At 33.4% G+C, this 20,217-nt stretch overlaps 1 protein-coding gene across 1 annotated transcript; it reads left to right on the forward strand.

Annotated features, from left to right (window-relative positions):
* Positions 1 to 5,153: 5,153 nt before the first annotated feature.
* Positions 5,154 to 15,786, forward strand: LOC114327031 (uncharacterized). The gene is made up of 2 exons (XM_028275530.2): positions 5,154 to 5,642; positions 12,195 to 15,786. Exons 1-2 carry the CDS (start codon positions 5,301 to 5,303, stop codon positions 12,618 to 12,620), a joined length of 768 nt encoding a protein of 255 aa, XP_028131331.1. The 5' UTR covers positions 5,154 to 5,300; the 3' UTR covers positions 12,621 to 15,786.
* Positions 15,787 to 20,217: the final 4,431 nt, after the last annotated feature.

The following is a 20,217-nucleotide window of genomic DNA, read 5'->3' on the forward strand; positions in this document are numbered from 1 at the left end:
AGAAAATCTGGCAACGTCGGTACCGCCTGGGTTAATTAGCCTTTCGTCAAATTGACGTGACGTTCACCCGAAAAATCTTAAACAGTTTCAGAGCGCTGACGTAGCGCACTGGTCTGGTGAACGCACCCATTGTATGAAAGTTGTGTCAGACATAAGTCTCTACTAATGTAAACAGTAAACAGTAAGTTCGTTCCAAGACGACACATTTGTACGATCCCTTGAACCGCCACGAAATCGATTGGACTGTTTTAATGCGCAGAATCGCCCTTGAACGGTTTTCTTTCGATCTCGATCCGATTACCGGTACATAACCCTCTTGGAACGAATTCGTGTACCATTTCAAGTTCGAGTTGCGCCCATAGATATATAATACTCTAGATTGCGTCCTCCGATCTTAAAATGGGTGACGGTTGCGACAGAGATAAATGAGCCTATTTGGTCGGTAGTCTCTTTCTAATTTAAGGGGAATATCGACGACGTGACTATCCCACTTTATCGAGTAATATTTGTTGACAGTTGGAGCGGGTGGAGACGAGAAATGGTCTTTGGTCTTCGGACGTGAGTAATCGTGGTTCGAATCCCATACCAACTTTACCTTTTTTATTTTTATTTACTCAATATTGCGTTTATTAGATATTTTTACATCTGAAAAATGGAGCTAAGTAAATCTAGCAGATAATAAATGTACCTATGTATAGTAAGTTAATATTGGAATACATATTTGTGAACTGCATAGTAAAATAAAAGTCATTCGTTATTAATATAAATTCGTCCTTATTCGAATGATGTGAATAATATTTGTTTTGCTTCTACTTTTTTAAAAAATTGTAACAATAGTTTCGTAAATAAAAATAATGTCTAATTACTTATAATTGAATCGGTCATTTCAAAAACAGCAAAGTCCACAATTTTGAGAAACTAACTTTTTGAGAGGAATAGACTCCTTTAAGATAAACGTTGTGTGCAAAAACGACACCAGTCCAGTAAAAACATTAGGAACAAAACTACAATATAACTCTGAATTTTGATGTCATCCATTTCATCCATCTTTCGACTATATTTAAGTTTTCTTTGCTCTTCTCTAAAATTAGGAATATGTGACTCGTGTTGTTTTTGAAATGACCGATTCAATTAATAAATCGATGGTAATTATGTTGATATTAATTATTGGTAATTTTTTACGAATATTCTTAATTACTTTATACTATTCTACCATTAACTTATTAAAAAAATAACATTGGCTTTTATATTTTTAAAAATCTATAGGTACCTACACAGTTTTTCTTATTTGTTATATATTTCTTTGCATAGATTTATTTTAGAGATGTAATAATATCTAATCAACGCAATATTGATTAAATTAAAAATAAAAAAAGTAAAGATTGGTATGGGATTCGAACCAGGATTATCCACGTCCGAAGACAAACGACCAGTTCTCGTCGCCATCCGCTCGAACTGTCAAACCATCTAAAATACTCGACGACCGAGTAGGATAGTGACGTCGTCAATACTCCCCTTGAATTAGAAAGAGACTACCGACCAAATAGGCTCATTTATCTCTGTCGCAACCGTCACCCATTTTAAGATCGTAAGGCGCAATCTAGAGTATTATAAATCTATGGTTGCGCCTGAGCCATTTTCAGTGCGAGTACCACTGTACCACTATAATAGTAGTTTGCTAGATGGTTAGAAATTAATATTTCTAATGTCCACTTTACATCAACAATAAATTGAATTGGCTGTGAGTTTCGACGGTAGCGCTATCTCGCGGTTTGAAACTTATACTTTTCTGATAAAATTTATGTATGTGAAATATACAAAACGAGAAAAATAGATACTTATCTAGAAAGACACAAATTATGAACTGAAATATTATTGTTACCTGATTACTAAACGAATACACAGAATTAATAGTAAAATTAATTATGTTTTTTTATTTTATTCATTATAATTTTAATATTTAATATATAAGTTCGTGAGACTGGATGACTGCTTACGCAAGAGACCATTGAGAAAAAGAATAAGTTTATATGAATTATTTAACATTTTAAAGGTTACCTCTGTTTATTTTTGTGTGCTTACTGCTTTGCTTATTAAAATTTGCAATTTGTATGAATTGTAATTTGTTTGAATTCTATAAAAATGGATATTAAACATTATACTGGATTCAGTCTTATTTCCCATGATATCCAATTTCAATCAGCAACACCAAAAAAGGAAAGGATTTAGTTGATACAGGACATGTACGCAATGTTTCCGAATATAATAACTGCATCCAGTACTGTTATATTCAATATTTTTACATGAATCAATACAACAGCTGCAATATCTTGTTTTCTTTTTTGAAAAATCCATATTACCCGCCATTTCAGTTTGTGAAGTTTATCAAATGCACAAAACAAAACTGCCAACTGCCACTAACACAGCGTTGCCACATTTTATTTAGAAAATCTACTGTAAGTTTAGCTTACTAAAATCTACTTATCAAAAACTAAAATATACTATAAAACTTTATTAATATATTTGTATATAATTTATGACTTTTTATAATAAAAATAACAGCTGACTAACTAGAAATTTTTTTTATTTAGTGCCTCGACAACTAATGGGCATTGGCATGGTGATGGTACAGTGGATTTTACCAATTAAAGTCGACTTTACATTACATGATTTATCATGTGATTTGTCATATGATTTGGTCATGGAGTAAAATTTACATGTTTACACTGTGTGATTTGTCATATGATTTTGCCATAAGCATTGTGTTTTATCCTAAGCATTGTCATGCGGCTCGTCATGGGCAAAATCATATGATAAATCATGTAGTGTAAAGTAGACTTTATATGTGTAGTGTGTGTGTTGAGTAAGTGTCTTGTTACTTTGGAAAGTCGATGTCATTGTCTTTGCAGAGACGCTAATTGTATCCGAACGTCTGCGGTCCCTCCGGTGGGTACCGATCCCCCAAGGATAGAAACTATTTTCATTTATTAATTTATAATAAACGAAAAATTCTCTACCCTGGTGAAATTCAAACTCACGACCATTCGGACCTTTCGATCCAAAAGTAGGCGCTCTTACTACTGAGCCACAGAGGGAGTTTAACTAGAAATTAATATGACTGTTTGTAAACAAAAACCAAACTTTTTTATATTTTAACTGGGGAACAAAATGACCAACTATAATTAATTTTTATTAGTTTCATATTTAATATTTATATAATATTTTGTCATCCACTGATTTTAACATCTGCATATCTGGATCACATTCTTCAAACAATTATTTCGCATTTTACATTAGAAACACGCAAACACAACATTTGTTGTTTTGCAAAGTTACATATATTATAATTAGGCCCGGTCTTTTCACCTCCGAATAAATATTTATTAGGAAGTTTATCCGGCAGATTACATGTAAATCTGTCAAATAACCTCCGAATAACTTTTATTCGGAGGTGAAAAGACCGGGCCTTAGATATTTTAGTTTTCCATCGTTAGCTTCTAACAGGCTCACCGACCACCGAATACCAGAACTCTTCAATAACACCTGAAGTAGGTACTGATTGCACTGCTACTTGAAATCTGCAAGTTTGTTACACCAGAATCCAGTTTCATTTCTGTTTAATATTCATCATCTACGTCCTGGGGCTAGATTCCGTGCACTGAAGATATCTACACTTCGCTTTCTATCGATGTCAATTGTCGTGAAAATATTTGAATTTTTAGTTTTAATTGAATTATTTTCTAGTTTTGCTAGTTGATGCTGAAGTGACACTTGTAAAACAAGAAAATATTTGAATTAAAACTAAAAATTCAAATATATTGACATTGATAGAAAGCGTGTTAGCGATTGTACACAGAATCCCACCCCTGAATCTTATTAAGTCGACTTTACATTACATGATTTATCATGTGATTTGTCATATGATTTGGTCATGGAGTGAAATTTACATGTTTACACTGTGTGATTTGTCATATGATTTTGCATTGTTTATACGGCTCGTTTTGTCATAAGCATTGTCATGCGGCTCGTCATGGGAAAAATCATATGACAAATCACATGATAAATCATGTAGTGTAAAGTCGACTTTATTTTCGGTAATGACATTGGGAAATTGTAACAAAATGTCTAAAAATTAATTTAGAAATGGGGTAAATACTATTAAAAAGCAAATTTTATTTTAGTCATAAGAAAATGTTGAAATATACCAAAAATCTACTAAAAAATATTGCCTACTAGAATTTTTTAAAAAATATCAAAAATCTACCAAAAAAGTAGAAATCTACTAAATGTGGCAACGTTGCACTAACAGCTGTGGCGAAAACCGTCAAATCCCCTCTCCTCTACCCATGGCGCGCCATTTAAATTTATCAGATAAATGCACAAAACTGCCACTAACAGCGCTGGCGAAAGCTGTCAAATCCCCTCTACCCATCGGCTCATGGCCAATAGAAATTGACAAAGTTATTCAATACCAAATTTGACGAGTACAAAATGTATGGTTTGTAAAAGAAAGTGAAATAATTTGATGAAATAGAACAATTGGATATGTTTTATTTTGTCAATTTTCTTTTTATTCACGGCAAAATTGGATGTAGAATTGTGTTTTGTATAAGCCAAATTTGACCTTAAATAACTTTGTCAATTTCTTGTTCAATTTATTGTTGATGTAAAGTGGACTTAACATGTTCATTAAACATCACTTCAGCTTCAAAACCTTCCCCAGAATCGATATCTGACATTAAATCGTTGTCTTCTATGAAAAAAGAAAATAATAAATTATCCATTTTTATAAGATTAATTTGAAAAAAAAAAGAATTAATAATTATTTAAACGGAAATCAAGATTCACAGGTACTAATAGCGTAAATTGTGGATTATTCTATTATTGAATCATCAGCTGATCTCATAGCAGTGACCAGTAAAAATGAAAACAATCCTAACTGCGCAAGTCAGTACAAATAGTTTCTGCTTGAAGGCATGTATCAAAAGGGCCGTTCAGTTACCGATTTCGAAGCGGTACATGGATCGCTTGGAACAACATGGTGTACGATACCAATCATCGTTCATGTTCGCTTGGAACGCATTTTTTATAATGCGCATGACGAGGGCAGTACGAAGGACGGTTTTCATGTCACTTGGAACGCGCCTAGTATTATTTCAACCGTCGCGCGTCGTCAGCAACTTATTGCGTCTATACATCTATACCCTGTAAACTGAGTTCGAAATTGAAGCTGTCGGACACTTATTGGACATTATTCTAGAGTTGGACACTCTACCTTGATACCAGTGTCGTAACACAAGATGGGTGACAAAAAAGAGTGGTTGAAAGCTGATGTGGAACAATTAATTTATTTATATCAATGTAAACCTGAATTGTGGGATATTACAAGTGAAATTTATAAAGACAAATTAAAAAAACAAAATGCGTATAAGGAACTGGCAGAAGATTTTAATACTACAGTAGAAGAGATTCAAAGAAAAATTCATAATCTAAGAACTCAATTCAATAATGAAGTAAAAAAACTGAATAAAACAAAATCTGGCCAGAGCACTGGTGAAGTATTTAAATGGCCGTACTATAAGTCACTATTATTTCTGCAAGGTGGTTTAATATGTAGGCCAGCAAAAAGAAATTTTGCAATGGTAAGTAAAAAATTCTTATTTAAAAATTTTCTGCAGTTTAATTTTCAAATCAAATGAAAATATAAATAATTTCATAACTGCTTAAGGTACGTTTTTACTGGAGCGTCTGTTGCGATCGTTGTTGAGCGATCGTCGCTGAGCGATGATCGCGGTTCATGCAAAGGCACTGCTTGTAAGGATTGTTAAGGAGTCCCTTTGGCGCCACTAGCGTCGACTGTTGGCGACTGGTCCGAGTCACAGTCGCAGACGCTGAGCGATTATAGTGGCTCAGTGGTTTTACTAAGTTCAAAATCAAACTGAAGTTCATTAAATCGGAAGAACTGAGGAAACTTAACATCGTCTCGTAATAAATTGTTGTTTATCCAAATATTGAAATATCCTTCTTCTTGTCTTCTTTTATATTTTTCTAATCCTGGAGCACTTAACATTTCTTCGTCCTCTATTTCATCTGCTAGCAGATATATTCTTTCCTTGCTAGCAGAGAAAGATATAAAGGCGGCGCCAGATATGCGGTATTTGGCAATTACTGAACAAGTGCTTGCTAAATATCAAATATTTGAGTGCTCATGAAAGTGTTCGTTAAACGGCAAGCACCTTGCACCACATATTCGAGATTTGTTCGAGATTCACCACGGCGAATATTTGTTTACTTTGAAGTGTTGAAAAGACCGACAACGTACGGGAACACGACAAATATTCGACACGCACTAAAATTGGTCAATGCCAAATAGCAAAAGCAACCCTTCCACACTAGTAGGCAAATAGCAAGCATTTGTTCGGTATTTGGCAAATACCGCATAACAGGCGCCGCCTTAAAGCCGGCGCCAGATATGCGGTATTTGGCAATTACTGAACAAGTGCTTGCTAAATATCAAATATTTGAGTGCTCATGAAAGTGTTCGTTAAACGGCAAGCACCTTGCACCACATATTCGAGATTTGTTCGAGATTCACCACGGCGAATATTTGTTTACTTTGAAGTGTTGAAAAGACCGACAACGTACGGGAACACGACAAATATTCGACACGCACTAAAATTGGTCAATGCCAAATAGCAAAAGCAACCCCTCCACACTAATAGGCAAATAGCAAGCATTTGTTCGGTATTTGGCAATTACTGAACAAGTGCTTGCTAAATATCAAATATTTGAGTGCTCATGAAAGTGTTCGTTAAACGGCAAGCACCCTGCACCACATATTCGAGATTTGTTCAAGATTCACCACGGCGAATATTTGTTTACTTTGAAGTGTTGAAAAGACCGACAACGTACGGGAACACGACAAATATTCGACAAGCACTAAAATTGGTAAATGCCAAATAGCAAGCAACCCCTCCACACTAATAGGCAAATAGCGAGCACTTGTTCAGTATTTACCAAATACCGCATGTCTGGCGCCGCCTTAAGAGTTGTTCAGAATCTCTATTGGAATCAAAAAGTACGAGTTAGGCTGAACAAGTTCACGACCACAGAGGAATTTAAAATTTTAAGAAGGGTGCGATAGGGGTGTATTTTGTCTCCTATGCTGTTCAACCTCTATGTGGAGAATGTTTTTGCAGAGGCACTTGAAAGCACTGACTGTGGTATAAAGGTCAACGTGTACCCGATAAATAACATTAGTTACGCCGATGACACCGCGATAATCACAGATAACGAACATGATATGCAGTTGATGTTAAATAAAATAAATACCGCAGGAAAAACATATGGCTTAAAGATAAATGCTAGAAAAACCAAATGCATGGCAATAAGAAAGGGCGCACTTTTCAGAGTACAATTGCAAGTAGATAATGTTCCAATCAAGCAAGTGAAAACATTCAAATACTTGGGAATGATGGTGAATGACCAATAGAATTCTCAACAAAAAATAAAATGCCGTATCGATCAAGCAAGACAAGCTTTTATTAAATTTAAACCGCTACTTTGTAACCGCAACCTTTCCTTCAATCTCCGTTATAGAATGGTTAAGTGCTATGTATTAGGTATGGTCCATCTCGTTATACGGCATGGAGACATGGACGTCGAAAATATCTTCCCTTAATAAGTTGGAGGCCTTCGAAATGTGGACCTTGCGAAGAATGTTCCGCATACCATGGACAGATAGGGCGAGAAACGAGAACGTCTTAAGAAGAGCAAATACTAAGAGAGAATTGCTCAACTTGATCAACGCACCAAAAATTGAATACCTGGGTCATATTCTGAGAGGGGGAAAATACGCAATCCCTCAACTAATCATCCAAGGAAAGATTGAGGGCAAGAGAGGAGTATCGACACGGTACCATAAAAAGAAGCAGATATTTTAACAATAATTGCTTTCTTTCAGTGGCGGCTCGTGGCCTTGGAGACAGGGTCGGCAAGGTTTTTTTGTCTCCTCATATAGATATACCATCAAACTAAAAGGCTTAAATCATCATAGGAGATTTTGTTGTTTTTTGTTTTTTTTATTTGATGTATTTGACATTCTCTCTTGTTTCATGGTGTTTCGACAATACGTGTTGATTCTTTTGAGACAAGATAAATCCCGTTTATTTGAGGCAGAAGTTGGTGGTAATAAGAAAATTGATGAACAGTTTGATGTAATGAATTGCAGTACTTACTACATAGAATTATACATACATATTTTGTAACTTATCCCACTTTCTGAAAATATTTAGATCGGCATAATTTTTAAGTACCTAACTTGTAATAATAAATATCTTGGAAATTCTTTGGCGAAGGTAACTTTTAAATTTTGAATCGTCAAAGAGGTCAAAAACTTGCAAATCTTTAAAATTCGAAAAACGACTTTCTATTTGTATATAATAGTAGGTATCCAAAATTTCAAGATATACCTACTCGTTTTTCGAGATATGTATCATGTCGTTGTCTTTTTTGGGATGGTTCGGAAGTATCAAGCGAATCAAAAACGTCACTGCGTATATATTGGAAACTACTATCATTATGATAATCTCTGAGATTTTGCACCAGCTTTCGTATTCTATTTTTGGAATTAATAATGTCAGTTGACTGATTTTGAACAACAATGAATTTCTTGGGCAATATCTGTCTTAAAAATTTTTAAAAGAATATTAAAAGAGTAATTATTTAATAAAGTTCTCAAGGATTGCTTCACGGATCGAGGTATCGCCACTTTCAAAATCGTCGCCTTCGATAATAAAATAAAAAATTTCCAAAAGCTGTTCACGAAAATCTGCTACATATACTAAAACTACCAGAGATATGAGATAATCTGCTAGATAAAACTAACCGAGATTTAAAATTTCATCGCGACTGACAAACTGTTCGCTTTTTTTCGAAACAAATTTGTTCTAAAGCAATAATCCGTTTAGGTGAGCTAAACTGGCAAGGAAAGACGATGGTATCATGCAAAACTAAATTCATTATATGCGCATAATAGTGAGTAAATAAAGCTTGTGATGCAATAGTTTTAACTTTTGCCTGGAGACCATTCAGTTCACCACACATCACAGCAACGCCGTCATAAGATTGCCCCAGTTTGCCCTACCAATTTATTTTTGATATCAAAAAATTTTAATCTGTTCTTTAAAACACCAAAAATGTATTCTGCCTTATTGCTTTTACTCACGTCTCTAAAACCTAAAAACCTCTCATCAATATTACCACGTAACGCGTACCGAACAACAATAATTGATAATTGTGAATGACATGATAATCAGAAGTTTCATCTACTTCCAGCGGAAAGCAAATGGTTTTCTAAATCTCAGATTCAATAACGTTATTCAAAATGTAACTATTTGATTATGTATATTAGTTCATTCTGTATTACGAATACACTTCGAATCAGAAAGTAAATATGTATTTCTAAAACAATTTTATTAACTCTCTATAATTACTTTGATTTTTAACAAATGCTTCGATCCATCATGTCCACTAAATGATAATTCCTGACAACTTAAAAAAATTACAATATCAATTAAACGACGTAAAACGGCGTGATTATTTTTGACAATTTCTGCCGATGATTCCAAATGAAACACTGACCGGCAGACTTAAATGTGTCGTACCTGCCGCTTATGCGTACGGAGAGAGTGTATGTTCGCTTGCTCATCGACTTGTTATTTTGTTGAGTTTTACGTGTAAATCGTCAAGCTACGGATGAGTTGGGTACGGCTAGCCGAAAAATCAGATGAATGGCTCGGATCATTCATTTTTTGAGAAGTCTGTTATGCGCAGGGATCACTTAACGCTCGGATTGATCAAATTCTTTTAAAAACCATGAATAAAATTTAGTCTGTATTATCTGACAGATTTTTTTTACTTCACAGATACAAATATTAAAAAAATGTATATCTATAAATGTGTGGGTCGGCACTGCCGACCCTGACCGGCCGCCACTGCTTTCTTTTACATAGCTCATCGCTGCAACAAAACCACTTGTTCACTCAACAACGGACAACTTACTAATTATTATCGCTTCAGTAAAAACAGTCCGGTCGCGATCATAGGTCAGCGACGATTGCTCAACGATTATTGTAACAGACGTTCCAGTAAAAACGTACCTTTAGGTAGATAAATCTGTATTGCCATGTAATCATTGTTCATTTAGCTCTCATCCCAAGTAATTGTATCTGGGTACTTTCTCTAAAGCTTTTCTTTTAACTTTTCGTCTTCAATCTGGCTCTTACTGACAATCATGTTTTTTTGTTTTTTTTTTGTGTTCAGAGCAATCAACTAAAATTTTCGATCAATTTGTAGTGCGATGAACTAAAATTTGCAGCGCTCCACTGCTGTCCGCAATGAGTATTGTATCGTCTGCATATCTGAGATTATCTACTAGTGTTCCGTTAAATAATATGCCTTCATTGAGGTCTTCTAGTGCCTCTTTAAACATCTCTTCTGAGAACATATTAAAAAGTAGAGGGGATAATACACATCGTTGTCTCATGCTCCTCTTCTTACAGGTATCTCTTTAGATTTTTGTTGGTCTACTCGTATTATGGCTTTCTAATATCGGTATAATGATTCTCACATCTTGATCGTCTATTTCTGTGTTCCTTTCTAAAAGACTATCTCAAAGTCGAATTTGAATACGCCACAGTTAACGTCTCGTTTCGGGACATCTCTCTTGTTCTATGAGTGTTTGTTGAGGTTCTAGCTCCAATGAGCTTTTATCTGTGCTGCATCGTCAACAGAATCAAGAGTCTTGATTTTTGCATTAAACTCATCACACTTGCTACAGGTATCTGCCCTTGGGTATCCAAATGAAATGTTGAACTTGTTATTAAAAATATTTCGGTAGGTGTCATATGAAACAGATGCAGTAAGATACTTTTCTTTAAACATTTGGAACATTTTCATAATATTCAACTCTTCACTTAAATACACTTTTTTGGAGTCGTGAATGCTATAATGACTTAACCTGCCCCGAAATGAAGCAATATGTTTCTGAATCTGGGTACTCAAATCTGAAGTTAACTGACGATGTTTCGAAGAATGCTTTCCTCTTTTGTCGACAGGAGCAATTCCAGAAATTTTCAGAGATGCTTGAATATGGACCAAGTTAGATCTAGTAATACCATGCATTGCAGTAAAACCACTACTGCAGACAGATATTTCTTCTATTATGTTTTCTCTCTTCACTCGTACTCTGTAGCGGTAGATGATGTTGTTCTCCATCGATTTGTCGTGACCTTCGTCTTACAACTGGCAATACAGCAATCAAGCCAGCCAAATAACAGTTTTGAGCATCAATTGATCCTAGTTGAGTGAATGCGTTAAGTAGGTATGTTTTGCCTCTCTTGAGCAGTAGTGTTTTCAAAACACTTCAGTCTTTTACACTTACAATCATCTCCTAACTCGTGAGACTGCAATCTTAACTTTTTCAGTACATCTGCAGTTCGACCAATTTTCTTTCGTTTCTTGGTTTTTTTTAATAGATCGTCACACAAATACTCTTCATTCGAACTCATCTTGACATAAACTGCCGCGAAAAGAACCAAACATGGAAGATTGTCACGCCCTGTTAACTGTCGTTGCTAGGCAACTAGTTGGACTACGTCGGTTGTTTACCAGTACCGCGCGGATAACGTTTGTTTTTAACCATTATGGGTATTTTCTAATGCTTTGTTATTTGGACACCGTTATGGTATTATTTCCATACAATTTATCACGTGTTTGGGACCGGATGTTGTCAACACAATGAGTTGATTACCTGAAATTCTTATAAAATGGACATCGTTTGTTTTTTCCTCTTACCCTTCATAGTAAATATGCCTCTCTAGTTCAAAAGCCTTTTCTAAATCCCTGTTGGTTTGCTGTTGGTTTCCGTGTTTGTTTTCTTCTGTGTCTCTGCTATTCTAAACATAAGCATTCTCCCGTAACACCACATTTCAAATGACTGTAGCTTATTTATGTGTTCTTGCTTCAATATCCAGCTTTTAAGTCCATACTGCAGTATCGAAAATATGTAGCATCTCAGAGCTCTTACACTCAGTTCTAATTGGTCTTTGTTGCGGAGAATTGTTTTCATTTTTACAAACGCATTTCTTGCTATTTCTCTCCTGGTTAATTAATTACATTATATTTTTGAACAGAAAACTGAAGTGAATGAGGCAACAAATGAAATGAACACTTCATCTGACATCCAAGGTACATCACAGCCTGAGAAAGGGAATCGTTCTTACCTTACGTCTGTATGGCAAGACAATGAAATTAATATCAAGAAGGCGAGACGAACTGAAATTTCAAAAGACGATTTACTTATACAAAAGGGTATACGCACATTGAATGAAGAGGAGGATCAGTATGACATTTTTGGGAAATACGTTGCTTCCGAAATGAGGAGTCTCTCTTCCGAATATTTACGTAAGAAGATGAAAAGGAAATTTCAGCAGGTTATACTGGAGATAAATATGGAGGATGAGCTACTGTCAAGTCCATCTTCTAGCCACAGTCCGCGTTCAGTTGCTTCGGCTGGTATTGATATTTTGAATCCACAAGTAATTCTGGACAAGATGTAAATTTATGACTACCACAACCTTAACATCTTAAACACAGACGGAAACTGAAAGTTATAATATTTCGACACAATTTTAATTACCTTAAGAGGCAACATCAGCGCGTGGAAAAGAAGTTCCAAGATTGCAGCTAAATTTGGAATATTTTGGCACCCATATTCGTAATATATAGTAAATAATGGCGGTACAGAGCCCAATTTGAGAAATATATTAGTATGTGGAAATTACTATATAATTAAATAAAATATTTATTCGCTGTGAGCTTCGCTGGTATCGCCAACTAGCGGATTACTAGTTCAACTTCGGTTGGAAGTTTATTTAATTCTTAACGTGTAATACTTACAACGCAAAGAAGTGATTAGATTGTAATCGATGGTTAATATTAGTAAGTACAGAATTTATGATTCATTATGATTATTTTTTTAAGATTTTACTTATCATTTTGACATTATAATGACTGCGAATATATTAGTTTATTTCTTTCCTACTTCCGATACTTTCATAATTATCTTGTAGATGGCGCTAGATTAATAGATTAATTAGATTATAAAATGTTATAAAACCAAATTTCAGTATTTAAAACGTAAGTATATTTAAGGTAAAAATATATGCCACAGCTTTGGCCAACTAATATTTTTTCCTATTAATATTTTTAATTTCAATGTTTTAAATTATTCACTTTGACATTTATGTAAAATTTCCAACCGAAGTTCACTGACTTGCCACTGGCGCTCAGGAACTTTTAAGTATCCCCTCTACCTACGAGCTCACAGTGGATAAAACGAGTCAGTGCGGCCATTAATAAGAAGAACGAAAAAATGCATTTTCTTCAAATAAACTTTTTTATCCTATGCCTAGATTTTGTGTTACATTGGAATTACTAAAAATCGATAATCTATAACAAGAAATCGAACTTGTCTGACTTGGCAACATTTAGCGCGCCTATGAGTTAAATAATTATTGTTATCATACTATTGTGTCTTCGTTTTTGATAGTATAGTGTCATTATCACTGTCGTACTGCCGACCAACTGTTGCCGCACTGTTGAGAGTTCGAAAAACTTTCGAAAGAAACATATTCATGACGCGTTGATGTAGCCTCTTAATTAATATAAACTTGTTCTAATTCTGAAAAATTGCTCTGCAGACTTCAGAGCACAGTGGCAACAGTGGCGGATCCATGGGAGGGCGATGGAGGCGATCGGCCCACCCTCTTAAACCAAGTTATATATAAAGATTATAAAAACATTCAATTATTCATTTAAAATCAAATTTAGCCAATCGGACCCCCTCTTGACGATGCTGGAACCTGCTGGATCCGCCACTGAGTGGCAATCCTGCAGTCTTTGTTAAATAATTGTTATAATTAGTTAAGTGTACAGTTTAGGAAGAATTTAATTAACGTAAAAATTAATTCTATCTAATAAAGAAAGACAAAAAGAAAATAAAAAGGAAATAAGAATAAGAGCAACCTAACTTAAATCAATTTAAAGTAAAATAATGGGAGCGACAAAATCGACAAGAAGAAATAATAGGTGCCAAAGAAGAAACATTAGACATTGATGAAGATTAAGAAGAGGACGATTTCAGCTGAAAGAATCATAAAAACTAAAGAAGAAAGTGGAAAAGAAGGAAATAAAGTATTTTACGACTTTAAGTGTGTAACTGCGTACTGTAATGTCAGACATTCGTAGTTTTAAAACGGAGATATTAAGGGAATAGTGAAATGAAAGTGATCTTGTAATTCTTGTAAAAACATATAGTCCTGTCGCCAGGGGGTACAACGGCCTCCTTAATTCGGATGGACTTACCTAACTTTTTTTTATGTATTTTGACCCGTAGAACACGAATTTTTTTAGTAACAGTTGATCCAGATGTCGATAAGATTGTTATAAACAAAGAACTTGGGGAATTACATAACAGCTATTTTTCGCAAAACAAAACATTTTTTTGTATTTTTTGGGTGATTCTCAGCAAAAAATGGTCTTACAAGTTTTTTCGTAGGATGCATAGTTTTCGAGATAAACGCGGTTGAACTTTCAAAAAATCGAAAAAGTGCAATTTTTGAACCCGAATAACTTTTTGATTAAAAAATAAAATAGCAATTCTGATTACTGCATTTGAAAGTTTAAGGCAAATTCTATAGGTTTTGATTATTTGCATTGCTAAAAATGAAGTTTTTATTTGTTAAACAAAGCCATAAACACATAGTGTTTCCTGTGCCCAATGCATGCGTTTTAATGTACGTAATCTACTTAGAAATTGTCTGTATGCGCGCCTACTCGTTGGATTTCAAATGAGAAATGCATTGAAAACATCATTCAATCACTATGTGTTTATAGCTTTGTTTAGCAATAAAAAAAATTAATTTTTAGCAATGAGAGTAATCAAAACCGATAGAATTTGACTTGAACTTTCAAATGCGGTAGCAGATTTGCTACTTTATTTTTCAATCAAACGTTATTCGGGTTCAAAAATTGAAATTTTTCGATTTTTTGAAAAATCAACCGCGTTTATCTTAAAAACTATGCATCCTACAAAAAACTTGTAAAAACATTTTTTGTTTAGAATGACCCAAAAAATAAAAAAAAATGTTTTGTTTTGGGAAAATCGCTGTTATGTGATTCCTCAAGTTCTTTGTTTATAACAATCTTATCGACATCCGGATCGACTGTTACCCAAAAAATTCGTGTTCTACGGGTCAAAATACATAAAAAAACTTGGGTAAGTCCATCTGAATTAAGGAGGCCGTTGTACCCCCACTGGCGACAGGACTAATAAGTAATCTACAGTTATATAGTTTGGATTTGATAAAAGTAAGATAATAATGTTTATAAATTTTAAATTAAAATAAATCTTTGGATTAAGGAAGACTATTAGGTATAAGGAAGACTATAACGCTTTTATTATTTTTTTTAAATAAACTCATTCAGTAACCAAAATTTTTATTTTTTATATTTAAGACAATAACATCTAGATAAAATATAATCAATATTTTGTATAACAGTAATTACAGACTCATTCCTGTATTTATAAAATTTGAATGTTATATTAACATGTTACAACAGTTGATTACAAATATATTTTTCGTGGTCCTCTAGTTTATGTTTAAGTACATTAATAAATAAATAAGTTATATTTTTATAGGTACCTAATACTACGAATAATTTTTAATAGACCTTGGGCCCACGCTTAAAAAATCATAATTACCTCCCTTACGAGACTTCGTTTATTCAGTTGTTCATGTCGAGTCCGACAACTTTTCCATTTCGGAAAATTTTCGGGAGGGGCGTTTCGTAAATATAGAGGTTTCTAAACTTTGGTTCGCCCGACAACTGGAGTACCCTTACAAATTTGTCGGACAATATTACCTTCTTCTTCTTTAAGTGCCATCTCCACGACCGACGGAGGTCGGCAATCATCATAGCTATTCGGATTTTAGAGACGGCTGCTCTGAAAAGTTCATTTGATGTACATCCGTACCATTCTCTCAGTTTGCGCAGCCACGATATTCTGCGTCTTCCTATGCTTCTTTTTCCTTGTAGACCGGGCAGTATCGTCGTCCCCGCTAGCGAAATTATTCCGATTCGATTTTTTTGCACAAACTTACTTAAAAAGAGGTCCTTATAACATATCCACAGGGTGCCGGGCGGTGCCGTGGTCGAAGAATTGTTTAAACAATTTTTTTTAAACAAATTCACAAACATATTTTTTTCATTTCGAACAAAATTTTGTTGTCGAGTTATATGCGATTAAAAATTTGAAAAATGCGAAAATGGCCATTTTCAAGGCTTAATAACTCGATTAAACATTATTATTATGAAATTCAAAAAGTCACCAAATCAAGTTTTAAATCTCTTCTTCAAGGTCCTGAAGAGATTTTTGTCATTATTTTATTAGAAAGCTGTTATTTTTAATTATTAACAATTAGCGCTATAGTCCAGGATTTATCGTCGCCCCCGTTAGTGAAATTATTTCGATTCCATTTTTCTGCAGAAACTTACTCAAAACGAGGTCCTTATAATATATCCACAGGGTGCCGGGCGGTGACGTGGTCGAAAAATTGTTTAAACAATTTTTTTTAAACAAATTCACAAAAATAATTTTTTCACTTTTTTTCACAATTTTTTTTTTTAGATAATTTGGGACATTCTGAGCAAAAAATGTCTCGTGTGATTTTTTTCTAAAATTGATTGTTGTCGAATTATACGTGATTTATAATTTGAAAAATGCGAAAATGGCCATATAACTCGACAACAATCAATTTTAGAGAAAAATCACAAGATATCTTTTTTTGCTCAGAATAACCTAAATTATCTAAAAAAAATCGTTAGCATTAAAAAAAATATTTTTGTGAATTTGTTTAAAAAAATTGTTTAAACAATTTTTCGACCACAGCACCGCCCGGCACCCTGTGGATATGTTATTAGGACCTCATTTTGAGTAAGTTTCTGCAAAAAAATGGAATCGGAATAATTTCACTAACGGGGGCGACGATGCATACTGGACTATAGCGCTAATTGTTAATAATTAAAAATAACAGCTTTCTAATAAAATAATGACAAAAATCTCTTCAGGACTTTGAAGAAAGGATTTGAAACTTGATTTGGTGACTTTTTGAATTTCATAATAATAATGTTTAATCGAGTTATTAAGCCTTGAAAATGGCCATTTTCGCATTTTTCAAATTTTTAATCGCATATAACTCGACAACAATCAATTTTAGAAAAAAATGACAAGAGACCTTTTTTGCTCAGAATAAGCCAATTTATCTAAAAAAAGTTTGTTTGAAATGAAAAAATTATTTTTGTGAATTTGTTTAAAAAAAATTGTTTAAACAATTTTTCGACCACGGCACCGCCCGGCACCCTGTGGATGTGTTATAAGGACCTCTTTTTGAGTAAGTTTGTGCAAAAAAATCGAATCGGAATAATTTTGCTAGCGGGGGCGACGATACTGCCCGGTCTATTGAATCTTTCCCTGCATAATCAATTAGAGCAATTTGTATCTCTCTCCACGTGTAATATGTCAGAGATATTCCAATTTTCTTGTTTTGATATTACCAGTTAATTGTAAATATTTTTATCAAATAATCATGCAAAAATCAGCTATGAGGGTATATATTTTATGACTCCATAACAACTGTGCTGTTTTTATTTGGGAGAGGGGGTCATAAAGAGTCATAAAAAAATTTATACACTCATAGCTGACTTTTGCAGGATTGTTTGATAAAAATATTTACAATTAACTAATAATATTGTCCGACAAATTTTTAAGGGTATTCCAGTTGTTAAGCGCATCAAAGTTTAGAAACCTCTATATTTACGAAACGCCCCACTCCCAAAAATTTTCCGTATTGGGTAAGTTGTCGGATTCGACATAAATAACTGAATAAACGAAAATAAAAAACTACTGCGTCGCTATGAAGGGTATGTAGGCATTTATGTATACTAAAAATATATACTCCATAGAAATAAGATTTTTCTTATGACACATCCCCCTCCAGGCCGAAACCAAATTTTTTGAGTAGTATGGACATCTATATTAATAACCTATAAGTTTCCTGCAGCCGATTTTGATGATATACATAGTTATAAACAAATGAAGATCAAAAACGGTAAATTTTCGCTTTTTTCGTCTATTACTAAGAAATTGGGCATTTTAAACAAATTTGAGAGTAATAAACTCATAAACCGTATAAAAAACTTCAATATGGCGTTCGCTGAATATGTCTATCTTTATTTGTTGCTTAGAAAATTGCGAAATAAGTCATAAATTTTGAGATTTTATAAATGTTCATAACTTATGTAAAAATTAAGCTAGAACCTTCTTATTACACGGAATGCTGAGACTTCTTGTGCTTAAATTATATTTTAAATTTCAAAGTAATGGGTCAAATAGTTTAAAAGTTATTTAATTTGTTTATCCCAAATTCATTTTTTTTGCAACACTGTAAGTCAGAAAATTATGAGGTTACAGTAATACTTCGGACAGTTTATAAAAGAAGAACATTTATACTATTAACTTAATTAAAAAAAACTGACAAAAAGTAATTTTAAACAGTGTAAAATTATTTTGCAAAAACATCGATTTTTTGGTTACTTATAAACAATTAGAATAACTTTTTAATCGTTACCCATAGATAAATTATTTTTTCATATTTAGAAAGACTGAATTTTTATACACATTTAGAAAGAAAAACAATTGTTCTAGGACAATTAGGGACGAAGTTATCCCCCCTTTTTTTAATTCACATGTGCTTGTAAAATAATTTTACAATATTTAGAATTATTGTTTGTCATTTGTTTTAAATTAAATTAATAGTGTAAATCTTCTTCTTTCATTAACTATCCAAAGTATTACTATAACTTCATCATTTTCTGATTTATAGCGCTGCAAAAAAATTAATTTGGGATGAACAAATTAAATAACTTTTAAACTATTTGACCAATTGTTTTGAAATTTAGGGTATGATTTAAGCACCAGAATTCTCAGCATTCCGTGTAATAAGAAAATTCTAAGTTAAGTTTTACATAAGATGAATATTTATAAAAATTCAAAATTTATGATTTATTTTGCAATTTTCTAAGCAACATCTAAGGATAGACATATTCAGCGAACGTCATATTGAAATTTTTTATGTGATTTATGAGTTTCTTACTCTCAAATTTGTTTAAAATGCGAACTTTTTGGTAATAGACGAAAAAAGCGAAAATTTACCATTTTTTGATCTTTATTTGTTTATAACTATGTATATCATCAAAATCTGCTGCAGGAAACATATAGGTTATTATTATAGATGTCCATACTACTCAAAAAAAATTGGTTTCGGCCTGGAGGGGGTTGTGTCACCAACAGGATATTTGTTTTCCTTATTTCTCTGAACTAATAAGGCTACAATAATTTTAAACATAAAAAATTTCTACTATAAAATAGAGAAATAATATAGATTGTCAATAAATTTGCTATAAATGCATTAATTTTTTATATAGGTATAGCAAAATATTTTGACAATGGTTGTTCAATAAATTTTTCTATTTGATAAAAGATGGCTCTATTAGGTTTGTTCCCGTAATTTTATAAATGTGGTCGTACTGTTTGATGAATACTTTTTATTTATAGAAGTATGTATAGTAGAGATAGATTCGATTGTTCTTCACCCTCAACTACAGTAGCAAACATAATACAGTAGTAAACATGTTATGTGTTGTTAAATTTAAACGTGGTTTTACAGTTGTTGAAATCGATACAGTTAAAGTACATCCAAAAAGTGGACCAACATCAGCCAGTGGCGGATCTACGGGAAGAAAAAAGGGGGAAATTCCCCTCTATCAAGTTCCAAAATTAAAGAAAAAAAAATGTTGAAACGTAAAACTATATTAGCTAACGTGAAACTTCAACTACAGATAGACAAATTAAATAAACACGCTAGCTCGGAAAATTAAGGGAAATTCATGCATATAAGTTATTATTTATGTCTTTTATGTATTTTGGGCTTATCTTTTTTATGTCTTTTGATTGGTGTTTCATTGGAAGTCCCCTCCCCTAAGTCAACTGTCTAGATCCGCCACTGACATCAGTGAATACCAGTGGCGGCTCGT

This window comes from Diabrotica virgifera, chromosome 1, assembly GCF_917563875.1.
Source record: "Diabrotica virgifera virgifera chromosome 1, PGI_DIABVI_V3a".
Taxonomy (NCBI): Eukaryota; Metazoa; Arthropoda; class Insecta; order Coleoptera; family Chrysomelidae; genus Diabrotica; species Diabrotica virgifera.